This window comes from Lycorma delicatula, chromosome 6 (genome assembly GCF_047948215.1).
Source record: "Lycorma delicatula isolate Av1 chromosome 6, ASM4794821v1, whole genome shotgun sequence".
NCBI lineage: Eukaryota > Metazoa > Arthropoda > Insecta > Hemiptera > Fulgoridae > Lycorma > Lycorma delicatula.
Genome location: NC_134460.1, coordinates 28,335,876 through 28,351,316, shown reverse-complemented (window position 1 = coordinate 28,351,316; position 15,441 = coordinate 28,335,876). Strand labels below are relative to the sequence as shown.

General features: G+C 31.7%; 1 protein-coding gene across 1 annotated transcript in view; it reads left to right on the top strand.

Moving 5' to 3' along the window:
* LOC142326793 (inactive pancreatic lipase-related protein 1-like) overlaps positions 1 to 15,441 on the top strand; it is a 97,325-nt gene that overhangs the window by 24,540 nt on the left and 57,344 nt on the right. The window contains exon 2 of the mRNA XM_075369508.1: positions 4,126 to 4,281. Coding sequence (XP_075225623.1) covers positions 4,221 to 4,281 — 61 coding nt within the window. The 5' untranslated portion in view covers positions 4,126 to 4,220. The remainder of the gene's footprint in view (positions 1 to 4,125; positions 4,282 to 15,441) is intronic.

Here is a 15,441-nt window from a genome sequence, read left to right as displayed (position 1 = left end):
AGGGGTCAAGGTAGAGAGCTGAAAATCGGATTAGTTATAAAACGCATTAGTCTATTATTTTTACATCGAAAAAACGAAATCAAAACCGGTTTTAAGTCGTCATCCAAGAGGAAAAATTCAAAACTTAACCCCCAAGGAGGCTAGAGCCTCGATCTATATTTAAAAGCTACCCTGAGGTAACACGAATGTATCCTGAAAATTTGAAATCAATCGGTCGGTTAGTTCTCGCATGATGCTGCTGCAATGGCCAGAACCGTAATAAACTTTGCATTTATACAGAGCGACCAACGAAGAAACGGAGAAACTTTCAGCAAATATTCTACTGGTGAAAATGATGAAAAAAAGTTGATATAAATAAAGTCTTGAAATGCTTTGTTTTAAAGTTATGGCTGACGAAATATTTCTCCCGGATTTCAGCTCTTCTAATAAAAACAAGCCCTACTGTAATCTTTGGTATCCAAATTAAGGAGTAAAATTGGTGGTTTTATTGTAATTTTAGCTAGGAAATAGGATAAAACAGGTCCCAGAACTATAATTCCAGTAGTTTTTAAGATATCCGACGTAAAATACAAAATTCGGTGTCGGAAAACCATTTTTTTAGGTTTGTAGTACAATACCTTTGTTAAATGAGTAATAAATGCGGAAGATTTATAAACAAAACTTATAAAGAATTTAGTTTTGAAAAAATTATGTAAGTGTAGCCAATAAAAAGTAAATAAAAACAATTAAAATTTGTTTTTTTACTGAAGCAAAACAGAAGAAAAATAGACAGAAAATCGTATTATTTTTTTTCTGTACCTAATAAACATTATACAGCAAAACAAAAAAATAAAATGATAAATAGTAAAAGAATAACAAGCCTCAGTTACCGTAACTGTTTGAAATTCCTCCTTCATAATGTACACAGCACTCTGCTCGACGCAAAATATTTCCGGTGGCTTTCCGTATCATTTCAGGATCGTTTCGTATTTTAATAATGAGTAAATCTTCTTTAGTATTAACTATTTGCTGATATACTATCGTTTGCATATGACCCCAGGTGAAGTAATCTAGTGGCGTTAAGTCAGGGAATCGTGGTGGCCAATTGATTGGTCCACCACGTCCAATCCAGTTTAAGAAATTAGCATTCAAGTGATTTCTAGCTACTAAAGAAAAATGTGACTTTATATCATCATGCTGGAAAATCATTTGCAATCTAGTTTGTAAAGGTCCGTCCGCCAAAAGAGCCGGCAAAATATTTTTTCAAGAAATGAGCGTATACATCTCCCGTAAGGTTTTCATTGAAAAAAAAATTATTTTAGAATTTTTGTCATAAATAATACCACACGAAACATTAATGTGAAATCTATGTTGGAAACTAGTTTCCACAGTTCCATGTGAATTGTCATCGCTCCATAAATGACTATTTTTAGAATCGAAGACTCTGTTTCTTATAAAAGCGGCTACATCAGTAAATAAAACTGAATTTACCTTATCTGCGTTGTCTAAAAGCCAATGACCCAAGTTTAACCGCTGGGGGGGTAATCTGTTGGCCAAAATTGTTTAATCTTCTGCAGGCGGAAAGGATAACGATTTTCTTTCCGTAGAATTTGTCACACTTCGTTTTTTGACAAACTAGTTCGATATGAAATTCGCCTTGTACTAGTGCCTGGGCTACGCTGAATATGCTGAATCACACGATTTTCATCATTAACGCGATGGTTTGTTGGGGTTTAATAGAAAACAAACATGTTGGAAATGACCTTTTCGTTCGTAAATGTTCATACACCGAAGAATGTTCATTAGGTACAGAAAGAATAACGATTTTCTGTCTGTTTTGCTTCAATATAAAACCGATTTTTAAAAATTCTTATTTACTTTTTATTGGCTGAATTCACATAATTTTCTCAAAACTAAATTCTCTACAAGTTGTTTTACTAAATCTTCATTTATTATTCATTTAACAAAGCTACTGTACAATAAACCTAAAAAAAAAACTTTTTTAACCGCCGATTTTTCTATTTTACGTCGGATATTTTAAAAACTATTGGAATTATAGTTCTGAGACTTGTTTTATTTTATTTTCCGACTCAAATTACATAAGCAATCACCCAATTTTTCCCTAAATTTGGGTCCCAATAAGAAGGACTTCTTTTTATTAGAAAAGCTGAAATCCGGCGAAATTTTTCGCTAGCCGTAACTCAAAAACAAAGCGTTTCCAAACCTAAGTTTATATGAACTTTTCTCATTATTTTCACAAATAGAACATGTCCTGAAAGTTTCTGTTTCTTCGTGGGACAGTCTGTATAAGGGTTTTAAATGCAGACCATACTTATCACTATGATGCAAGCCTAATTATTTTATTCAGCTAATTTTCCCTATATAAAATATAAAAATATACTTTCCTTATATTTATATGTTTAGTTAAATAAAATGGCTGTAATGCTAAGACTTAGTGTGGAAAAACACTTAAGTCATTGGATCATAATATTTGTTTAAATTTACAACACTTGTTAAATGCTACCGTTGTTTTGATATCTAGCAACTGTGTTATCTTACAACTGAAGTTAATTTTTTGTTTAACCTGATTGTGAAAAAAGGTAATAATAATTCTAATAGAATTGTGGAAATAATAATCAGAGTAGTAATGAACTAAAGAGATTGCTTTACTTTTCAATAGCTAGTATCGAAAGAATATTAAGGTATATAAGTGGTTTTCTTCTTACAACAAAAGTTTTACCATAAATTGTAAAAGTACTTACTGTAGGAGACTTAGTAAATCTTATTTACTGTTAGTTAAAATATTCCCAGACTTTCATAAGTACCTGGGATCAGATGAGTTTGTATATAGACTTTTCTCTCTCTCTCTCTCTCTCTCTCTCTCTCTCTCTCTCTCTGTCTTTCTACTGTCATTTGGGTTCCCAAGTGTTATAAAATCTTTAGAACTAACTTTTCTACATCCTGTATTTTCATATTCATAAACAGTAATAAATAATAATTGGCCAGAAGAACTTGATTTAAACTTTCTTATGAAATTCCTGAACTACTATAAAAGCAAGGGTGAATCATTTTCCCAACCTATCCGAAACCATCCACCTGAGAATTCCTTTTAACATTTTGTAAAAATTAATTGCTAAAATTGTTATACACAATTATTAAAACCTAAAACTTAATTAAAATAATATCTGAATGTGCAGATTTAAGAGATACGTACTTCCATCATAAAATCAATTTTCCAAAAATTACCACGTAATTTTTCTAATAAATCAATTTTTTCAGAAGATATATGTATATATCTTAAATGAATCAATATTTCAATTTGCAAATTGAAATATTGATTCATTTATAAGAATAAAATTTAACTTGTTATAAAAAAAAAAAAATCAAAATTTGATTAACTCTTGAGACAGTGACGAACGTGTGAGAGTGAATGTGTCTGTTCTATCTCTATCAAAAAAGCGAAAGATTAAAAAAAGTCTTTTGATTGATTTATAAGAGACAGAGCCCTATGAAAGTGTAACAATATGTTAAAATTCATGTAAACTCCAAGAGAGGTTATGCATTTTCTCTAATATTAAATAATTATTTTTGTTGATTTTTTCGTTGAAATTTACCCTAATTAATGAAAATATATTTTTTTTAAATAAATAAAAATTTAATAACAGTATTCTCTATATTGTATTTTGTTAGTTAATCAAGCTTTATACCATCAAATAACTATTTCATAATTTTTAAAATGAGGTAACTATAGCGTACTGCATATACAATTGTTTTTTCACTCGTTTTATTATTTATTGTACAATTTTTTTTTAATTTACTTTTCAATAATAGAGGATCTGAAAATCATTTCAATATATTAACTCGGAAAATACATTCCTTTTAAATCTGGAATCAAACCCGTGTATTCTGACTGCAATACGAGGTTACACTTAATACAAACAAAATGTTGTTTTTAATGAATTTTCAAAAAGAATATCAACAAAATAAACCACATTCATAACAATTACTTTTTTTTTAATTCTTCGGTCTACATAGTTATTTACGTTTTAAAACTGATCATTAATATCAAATTAAGCGATAATTCATTATAGTAAATTAAATTACATTTTATTTCCTAATAATTATAAATAATTTTGTTTGTTTCAGAATTTATATTTCACTATAAAAATAACAAAGACCGGTCTTTTTATAATGAAGATTTACTATTGACTGAAAGGAGGAAATATTTGCAATGAAGAACCATGACACAGACTGGGGCTCCCTTGGTGCAGTTATTAGTGCTTTTTGGATATCTTTTTTACGGTGAGTTATAAAAAAAGAATGAAATAATTTATCGCTTATAAAATAGAAAGAGGTTAGCATCATGGTCAATCAGTTGGTACTGTAATAATAGTTCCAATCCAATAACTGATAAAATAACGTTGAAAATGTCTGAATAGAATATAATACGAGTATTTTCTGATTCCTTTGACTATGATGATATCTTACCGAATAAGATATTTGTAGGGAATAATCATAGTTAACGGGGAAAAAGGCGGGAACTCAAGGTATAGTCGATTGCAGAAGAGATTACGAGGATGGGAATGCGCCCTTTAACGAGTAGCGTGCGGTTGACGTCATGATAGTTATTGTTAATACTTTTCTAAAAACATTCCTCACTGACCCTCTCTTAAATTTGTTCATCCACTATCTTCCCTTTCGTTACCCAAACACACACTCACTCATTCTCTCTCCCTTTATCTCTAGCTATCTATCTCTCTCTCTCTCTCGTATGCGTACGCACACTCACAAACACACGCCCAACCGTGTGATGATAAGTCTGCATTATTAGTTTTGTTTTTTTTTTGTATCATCAAATATCTTTTCTATTTTATTACCCGGTAATGATACCTACCCGGTCTACCCGGTAATGATACCCTACTCCAATAAAAACGTCATCATCCCCAGCCAACCGTATTTCATACTGCCTGCACTATATTATTTTAACGAACAGCAGTTCATTTTAAACTAATTTGAACACCCATTATTATTTATCTATTAAAATACATATTATTAATATTCTACTACTAGTTAAAACACATTATTAATATTCTACTATTATGTTGCTATTGATAGTTTTGTAATCGGACAAGTTCAGTTCCAGAGGTGAAATTGGTATTTCATCGACTAACTAACTCACCCGTAATTCATATTTATTCGTTAATAATAAGATAAAAAATGTTATTCTTTAAAATAAGCTTAATGAGTCATTTTGTTAATAATTTATAGATAATTATTAGATGTAAACGAATCAATAGTATTATATATCGAATTCTTCAATACCTAAACGTTTATAATTTCAAAAGTGTACTCTATTAGAATTTAACGAAACTGTTTTAAAATATAAAGAAATATTTAAATAGAGAAGGACTCTGTATATAGATCCTACCCTACTAAAGGGCACTTGTATGTGCGTCTGTGTGTGTGTGTGTGTCCGTCCCCCTTAGCTTAGCACCGGAATGTGCCGATCACTTGCGGAAAATCCCGATTCGTTAGTGCATGTTTCGTGGTGGTCAGTGTATAGTTGTTATTATATATCGATATACCGCATATATATATATATATATATATATATACATAAATAAAAAAATGTAAATGTTCGTTTGTTCAAAATCTTAAATCTTCGAAAGTTCTTCACCGATTGGTTTGTAATTTTTACACAACGTTGCATTCGAATACACCAGTGTGTTTATATACCTACTATTTATATACCTTGGATGTCACACCCGTGACAAATAAAAACATTCTTTTTTGAAAAACAGCGATATCTGCTGGACGTAAAAGCAACACACGCTATACTAAATATTTTACGATTCCATTTCAGTGTTTCTGATATGTGTGTTCGCTAAAAAAACTAAAAAACTACTAGACCGATTTACGCGCGGGGAAAAAGATAAAAAAGAAGAAGGGAAAAATGGAAAAATAATAAAGAGGAAAACCGGAAAAAGGAAATGGAAAGAGGAAAGGAGAAAAAAGAAAAGTGATTGGGGCAAATATGAGGGGGGAAAGAGAAATGGGTAAGGAAAGCGAAAGGGGAAAGGGAAAGAGGAACGGGAAAATGGGAAAAGGGAATGATAAAGTTTGGGAAAGGGAAAGAGAATATGGGAGGAAGGGAATGAGCATAAGGTAAAAATGAAAATGGGGAAAAGGAAAGGGGAGAAAGGGTAAAAGGGAAAAAGGAAAAGGTTAAATTTTGTGAAGTTCCGTGATGTTCATTTTGTTAATGTTTTATTAAACTTGTGTTTATTAAATTGTGTTCATTTAATCTATACACATACTCAAATCTAACAATAGCGAAGCATTGTCGAGTCTGCCAGTTAATAATATATCTTTTTATTTATGTGATTCTTTTTCTTTATAAAATAATGAACTATAACCAAAAAGTAGGCACCAATATGTACCGATCACTAGCGGAAAATCCCGATTCGTTAGTATCATTTTAGAGTTAAATTTCTAACTTAACTTTCGTTATATCAATTTTTATCATTCAAAAAGATATATTTTTGCATAAGAGGTAATCAATTTTGGACCCCTATAATCCCATTCCAAGACGCCGCCCGCCAGGGCAACCCGCCCGGCGGGCTTACCTACGGAGGGCGTGCCTACTGTGCCTCTGCAGCTAGTTAATTTAAATAAAGCGGTAGATTTGTTTTTTAGATTCTATTGTTGTAGGTTCCAACACAAAATTCTGTTTACTCCTGACAGAATCTAGTCCTTTAGTCCTGTTTTTTTTGTCTTATGGAACAGATTTCAGATGTGCATCTGGTTATTGGCAAAGGAATTTATTTATCATCAGGCTACTTGGTTTTATTTTTCAAGAAAAAAATTAAGAAAGAAATTTAGTTAAACACATCTACATAAAAATTTAGTTTACAAACTGTCTTGTCAGGCGCTTTAATTTATATTTTCTATAGTAACATGAGATAAAATTCAGTCACTCGGAAATTCCACTCGACAAACTACCTATTGTAATTCTCTTTCCTGTTACTTAAAATTCTTCTAGACTAAAGTGAAATCAGTTTTTTTAAAATTGTATTCTAGGAAATTGTTATAAAAAATATATTTTTAATTTTATTATCTTTTCAGCAGTTTTATTTTATTTGTAACAAATTACCTCAATCACATTCACTTAATTTTTTTATTGATAATCTCGAAGCTTAAGCGTGGGAATACGGAATTTTCCATCACGGAAGTCGCCAATTAAATCTTCCATTCTTGTTTCTTATTTAAAATGGTTCAAGTTTACTAGGAAATATGTAGAAAAATATACAACATAAATTCGACCAATAAGACTAATTGCTATTCTAATGAAGTAACAATTTAATTTTCGCTGTTATAACAGAACTATGAGACAAATTATTTCAAAAATCTGTAAAAAAAAAAGAACAGTTTCATTCCATTAATGCCCATAGAAAAAAAATGTTACCTCTTACTAATAGGATTTTAGTGAAAAAGAAAGGAAAATTGTTATTAATGAAATTAAACTATTGTCATTATCAAATCTCACGAACAAATGCACAGTTTTCAATAATCAATTTTAATAAATTTTTCCAGATAACATCAGTGAAATTAATAACATCACTGAAATTTTTTTAAATGAAATATTTAAAAAAATAGTCTTACAGGAAATTAAAACGTGATGGTTTTAATTTCCTGTAGCCTGAAGTTTATCTAACATTCAAAATATTTTAACTCGAAACTTCAGAAAAATTAATTAGATAACTTGTGGTACAAAGATAATAGGTGCTCTTATTCCCCACTATCTTAGTTATGGGAACGGGTAGCCCTCCCGACGAGGGGCGTCTTGCCTGCCCAGAAGAGGGAGTCGGGACGTCCTTGTGATTCAGAGAAGATACCGATGGGTGGCCTATGGGTTGGGCCAAGCTAGGGGGGGAAAGCTGCTGCCACGACACCCTGAGGCGATCGAGTTATGTCTGAGATCAGCCAGGACCGGTTGCCTTGGGGATGTTTAAAGAAAAAAAAGCTGTTAGTTAACGCTTGGGAAATGTTTACACAAAATCTTTTTTACATCCCTATTTTTTTTCGTATTTTTCAACTTTTTTAGCTTCCTACGAACAATTTTTTATTAAACCGGCGTTTTTTTTTGTTTTTTTTAGCATTATCTTTATTTTAAATAAAAGTAACAACAAAAAATATAATAGGAAATAATCTTTAAAAGAAAACTGTAATAAATCGACCTCAAAAATAAACACAATAAAAAGTGCTACTCGACCCGTATTTAAATTTAGATTTGTTTGAAATCTGTTACAAACTAAATTTTACTAAATAATTATTTTTTATTGTTTTCTTTAACTGAGCCGACGTAAAAAAGTCAAAATTTAAAGAATTTAATATTTTTTTTTACCTATTACGGATATTTGAAGTTGATTTTTCTATTTATTAATTTTTTTTTGTTTTTTATTTAGTTTTAGATTCAAGTAAATCTAATTACAAAAATGTTAGACGTAAAGTTGAACTTCAATAATCATCTCTTTGAATTTCATGGAATTTATATTTTAAAACAGATTATTCAAAACTATTACTATATGATCATATAGAAACTTTAAGACGATAACAAACAGGCTGTCGTAATCGTCCGCCAACCTCTGTGGTTTGTATACTCCCCTTTTTTTTGTTTATAAAAGTGAAATTAAATTCGCTGAAAGGGGCATAATAAAATGTATTAACTGTACAATTAGCAAAAACGCTAAACGAAATTACTTTCAAATTTCGTAAAATTTGTTCTTCCAAAGGATCTTTGGGAGCTAACTTGTTGCAACTTCTTCATTGGCATTATAGTATAGTACATTGTTAAGCCTCCACCGAAGAAAGCGTTGTTAATTACCTACGAAAGGTGGTTTGGAAGAAAAACTTCTAAATTCTTTGAAAGAGAGTCGTTTATAATTTATTATCTTAAAATAAATGTAATTACTTTTCGTACATAGAAACTTACAGAACTTATAAATATTACCTTTCCTATCATTTTACATGCAGTTTAACCTTATATTGATGAATTAAATTATTCTTTTAAATAAACTGTCGAAATAACCTGGTTCTTTATTTTAATATAACTCCTTAAAATTTGAAGAAATGGAATGAAATTCATAATTTAAACAAAAATAAAATGAAAGCAACCATAAAAATTATAAACTAATCCCGTGGGAATTATCAGGTAAATGACAATTGAGAAGATTATTTAAACATCTGACTCTATAACATTATTTACTTTTATATTGCAGTTTCTTAATCAAGTTAAAAGTATTTGGTTTGCTTGGCATTTTTCTCGCCACCACCCCATTCGGTCACCCTAAAGCATAAGACCGAATGTCTGTGCCACAAACGGCTACTGAGCCTCGAAACAGTTTAGCGACCAGTGTCCTAACTAACTCCTAGAGCTAAGCTAAAAACGTGAGCGAAATAAGCGTGGTATCACACACCACTCGCTTGCGTGTCCCACCACCCACTTGTCATATATCATTAAAATGAGTAAGCGCACCCCGTCAAGTAATAAAACATATATGACTATCAATAATTAAATTTATCTCGTCAAAGAGAGCAATTTGCTTCCACGCCTACGCCGCTGAATGCCAGCAAGTTGGCCACCATTGGCCTTAATCTGGCCGCTAGGAACCTTAATCTGGCTGGTAACGAGCCATTTCTCTCGGTTAGCATCCTACAGCAGTGCGGTAGGAGTCTTTTCCCTTAGGTAAACTACTGATGTCGGTTGAACAAAGCAACCGCATCAAGGAACTCCCACACGGTCCAACAATGCGGCTCTCGGCACATTGACTCGCCCCTTGTGAGTGGCCAATTTTCCCGTTGACCTCTAAGTTCCAGGGTGGCCTAAGTTCTGGCACCCCCTCAAGAGCTGTGCAGTCGAACATTATGTGTTCGTTCGACTGGACCTCCCCCCAGACGCACAGCTCATCATCTGCCAGGCGGAACCGAAACAAATATTGGTTTAAATTTACATGGTTGGAGAGCACTCGAGCACTCGAGCACCCGTTGCCCTTAAAAACGATGAGAGGCATACCATCCCCCCAAATCCTGTATAAACTTAAACAAGGATCTTCCCTTAGTCAAGTAAAAATATAAAATTATATAATAATATATAATATAATATATATTACAATATATAATTATATAAAAACCAATAATAGTTAAAAATATTGATATATACACAGAAATTGAAAAGAACATAATAAAACACTCAGTGTCGTCCCTAATGGGGTCAAGCAGGGCAAGCTGACCCGGACGCCGCTTAATGGCGCCCCTCTTGAGGTGTCAAAATCGATAAGTATCACTTAAATTTTGAAACCGAAAATCACAAAACTCTGCCTACTACATATAAACTCAAAAAAAATAATTTGTTCTACAATTTAAATGTGAATATGTAAATATTTTAATAAAACTTTCTTTCTTTAAAAAAACTTTAAAATAGAAAGGTTAATGCTCAAATAGATAAATCATAAAATATTTAAATTCACCGTTGACTATATACTTACAAAATGTGTTTCTCGTTTCTGACTTTCAATTTATTTTCAATTATATCCCCTTTAGCACCCAAATTTCAATATTTACACTACTTGGTGAATTTGTCAGCGGGAGGGGGGGTTGGGGCAGCGCCTCAGGTGTCTTTGACTCAAGCGCCTCAACCCCGTGGACGGCCCTGAAAACACTGCTTCAAGCATCCCTGGTAGAACTACTGCCCATCTATATATTAATTACGCTACATACAGTATACAGTTAAAAATGGATAAATAAGATTAGATTGAATACATTAATAATGAATAAAATTGGATAAAACCCGTTATGTTCGTCCTTTTTAGAATTAATGAACGAAGGGCTTACGTGGAAAAATCACGTAACACAATCAAAAAATAAAATCCCGCATATTTTATTACATTAACATTATGTTGTGACTGAAAAAAATATTGATATTAGTGTATTACAGCTACGTATAATTTTTATTAAATTAATCTACGATTTTCTATAGACGTATGGTTGATAAAAAAAAGAATTCATAATGTATAAGAAGATGATAAGGATCCTAAAACCCTAAAAAATCTAAAGCCCAGAAATTCATGAAAAAGTAATTTTAAATAGAACATCTCACATTGAAATGCGTGTATATTTTTAAATTTGTATTATTTTTTTTCAAAAATATTTCAATGTTTGAAGCCAATTCCGAATTATAACAAGCGCCTAAAGATATATACTATCGTACGTAGAACATAAAAAACTCGTCCTTTGAAAAATATATTTATTATTTGTCAAGTACTTAATAGGCTACAAGAGTCAATAAGTATTAATAAAATTTATATAATTAGAGCAATACATTTCATTTATTTTATTTTTTTATTTTACGGACATCAAATACTATGGTCATTCATTAACCAGACGGAAAGTTTTAACATATGAAAAAATACCATGCATGACCGGGATTCAAACCAGAGACCCCGGGATGAAAGGCCGAGACGCTACCATTCCGCCACGAAGAAAGATTTTTGCAAATTAACTAAGTAATAAAATTGCTGAGGGCTTGGTTTTATAAACTCTTGACAGTTTTGAGCTTTTTTCCGAATGTATTTCTTGCTTGAGAATTTTCTTGTTTTTACACTGAATATAATTTAGTGTAAAAACAATTTACAATTTTATAATAATGCAAAATAAAAGTAAATACGTTGTTTCGTATAAGTAAATATTAAGTAAAATAAATATCTAAATATGACACAATTAAATATATACAATCTGTTCCCTCGGAACAATGAATCTATGTGTTGAATGTATATATCTGACTTGGAAGAGAGAAAGCCCAACAGCAATTAACTCCTCTATATTCCGTTTTATTCTGGTTGGCACGTGTTAACTAACATCTGTTGATGGATGATAATGAAAAAATTTTTTTGTGGCGTGTGAAAAGATAAATATAAAATACCATTCCGCCAATCTCCACGGCGGAGTGGTAGCGTCTCGGCCTTTCATCCGGAAGTCCAGAGTTCGGATCATGGAATTTTTCATACGCAACAAATTTCCATCGAGCTAATGACCATATCAGTTGAAAAAAAATGATCTTTCCCATAAAAAAGGTTGGTGTATGGGTTTGTTTGTTTGTCGTATGTGCTCGCATTTTTATTTTAGTTGCTACTGACGCATAGCGGACCAATGGTGATGCGCCGGCCGGCTGTACGCAGTGCACGAATGATTTATTTGTTCCGACGATTTATACTTCTCGAACGATTTATACTTCTTAATACGAAGTAATTATCTAAAATTATATTTCTGTTTTGGGGATAAAAAAGGAAAACACTGGGGTTAGAGCTGTGTTAAAAAATCACAACTCAAAAAACAGCTAAAAATGCTCACGATTTTGAAGCTTTTCGTTGTAAAGTTTTTGTTGTTGTTAGTAAGCTAAATTCATGAACGTTATTTAGTTACAATTGGCAAAAACACTAAACAAAATCATATGTGTAACGAAACAAAAACCTTCTCCCTCGGGTGCGGGTCAAGAGGGGTGATTCTGAGCGGCTCCGTAAAGAGATTGCAGAGAAGGCAGATGGTATTAGGACGTTGTTCAGAGGTAGGGTCGGTAGGGGTGGTCCATGTCCTTATTGAGGATGTGGATGCCGTAACTACAGAAGAAGAGTTCATGAAAGATCTTCGTCGTGTTACCGGTGACTGTTACGATTGATATGCTTTCGTTGAGACCTTTCCCTACAGAACCAGTCAGGTAGTGACGCTAGCTCTGCCACCCATCCTGGCGAATAGATTGCTACACGACGGGCGGGTGTAGATTGGATGCTGGCCTGCAGAGTAATGCGCCGGTCGCTGGAAGAGCGGTGCTTCTGTTGTTGGGATATGGGGCACCGGGCGAAGCTGTGTAACGGTCCTGCAAAACCTGCGGCCACGCTTTGGGGGGCTGAGATGTACACCGGAAGTGAGGCTTACTCACTGTGAAACATAGAATTATGGTGGCTCCGGCGCGGGATAACCTCGTCCAATAGGGGTGGGACGCTCCGACGTCTCATCACCGATGAGTGGATGGACTCCTGGCGGAGATATGCGAGTGTTAAATAAGACCGTAGTCCCAGTAGGGGATCCCTTCGGGGGTTCCCCATTAGAGGCAAGGCGGGGAGGAATGTAAGACCGTATTCCCGTAGGGGATCCCTCTGGGGGTTACTCACTAGCGGCGAGGCGTAAAGGCCGGAGTCCCGGTGCGGATATCTCTTCGGGGTCTCCCCATTTGAGGCATGGCGACTAATCGAAAGACCGGCCCCGTCTACCTGGGTGGGACCTTGAGTTCTGTCAAGGTAGTCTGAGACGATAGCACCCCCCGGAGCTGTATCTATGCTTAATTACGGGTTCGGCTTTAGGAGGCGGGATAAACAAAGAGTAAAAAAAAGATTATTGTTTTATAAAGAGCTGGATAAGTTGTGAACAAAAAAAATCCAGCTTTAATAATTCCAGGAAATTTCTTCTACCCCAAAAAAATGGGGGGGGGGGGGAATAAACTATAAAAAAATGAATTTCATTAAACGCGAAACGTTTTTGTTTTATAAAAATAAATAATAATTTCGTGACAAAGAAACAACAAGGAATAATGTTAATATTTAAAAGTAATTAACGTCAATTTGTTTAATAAAAAAATTAACCAAATAAATAATTAAAAAGGTGTGAAATTATAAAAAATAATCATAAATAAATAAAAATTATTTGCCCTATATCACATCCCATTAAAAATATATTCTTAAGTGGTTAAAAATTCTAAATTGCTTTCATATTAACGAATTATGATAAATTTAAGGAGTTAATTTATACCACATTTCTAGAATTATATCTCAAGCGTTCTTCTTTTTTAATTTAATAATATTCTATAAACAAAACACACTTTAAGGTTGACAACAATAATTATTTTTTATTTACCAATTCTTCTAAGTTCTTAAACCAGTTTCTTTAAACCATGAAAAATTAAACAGTTACAGTCTATTGATTCATCATCAATGATTTCATTCATACATTACTTGCCACTCAAAAAATGAAATTTATTTCACATGTAATAATAATAATTATGCTAGAATACTATAGTATTATTATAATACTATAGGCATTACACACTTTAAGGTTGACAACAATAATTATTTTTTATTTACCAATTCTTCTAAGTTCTTAAACCAGTTTCTTTAAACCATGAAAAATTAAACAGTTACAGTCTATTGATTCATCATCAATGATTTCATTCATACATTACTTGCCACTCAAAAAATGAAATTTATTTCACATGTAATAATAATAATTATGCTAGAATACTATAGTATTATTATAATACTATAGGCATTACACACTTTAAGGTTGACAACAATAATTATTTTTTATTTACCAATTCTTCTAAGTTCTTAAACCAGTTTCTTTAAACCATGAAAAATTAAACAGTTACAGTCTATTGATTCATCATCAATGATTTCATTCATACATTACTTGCCACTCAAAAAATGAAATTTATTTCACATGTAATAATAATAATTATGCTAGAATACTATAGTATTATTATAATACTATAGGCATTACACACTTTAAGGTTGACAACAATAATTATTTTTTATTTACCAATTCTTCTAAGTTCTTAAACCAGTTTCTTTAAACCATGAAAAATTAAACAGTTACAGTCTATTGATTCATCATCAATGATTTCATTCATACATTACTTGCCACTCAAAAAATGAAATTTATTTCACATGTAATAATAATAATTATGCTAGAATACTATAGTATTATTATAATACTATAGGCATTACACACTTTAAGGTTGACAACAATAATTATTTTTTATTTACCAATTCTTCTAAGTTCTTAAACCAGTTTCTTTAAACCATGAAAAATTAAACAGTTACAGTCTATTGATTCATCATCAATGATTTCATTCATACATTACTTGCCACTCAAAAAATGAAATTTATTTCACATGTAATAATAATAATTATGCTAGAATACTATAGTATTATTATAATACTATAGGCATTATACTATAGTATAATTTAAAGTGATAAAGTGATAAGTATTTATCTTTAAAGTGATAAAAAAAACTGTCATCTATGAAAATTTGTATTGAAAATAATTACAAAATTTCATATTTTAAATGATTATATTTAATATATTCATTAAAATTATTAGTACATAATGAATTAAAACACGCTGTCTTAAAGTTAATAACAATTATGTTCTTAATTATTCTTTCAATTCCATAAATAAAAAAACTAAAAAGTGAAATAAAATGAGGAAAGCAGTTATAATTTCAATTTATCTTATAGGTTAACTAAACGAACAATCTAAATAACATGTTCAATCAAGCCTACTTCAAATTCTATATTTATTTTTATTACCAGAAATCATTGTTTTTTTATATTTATCGAACTTTATGCTTCTCTT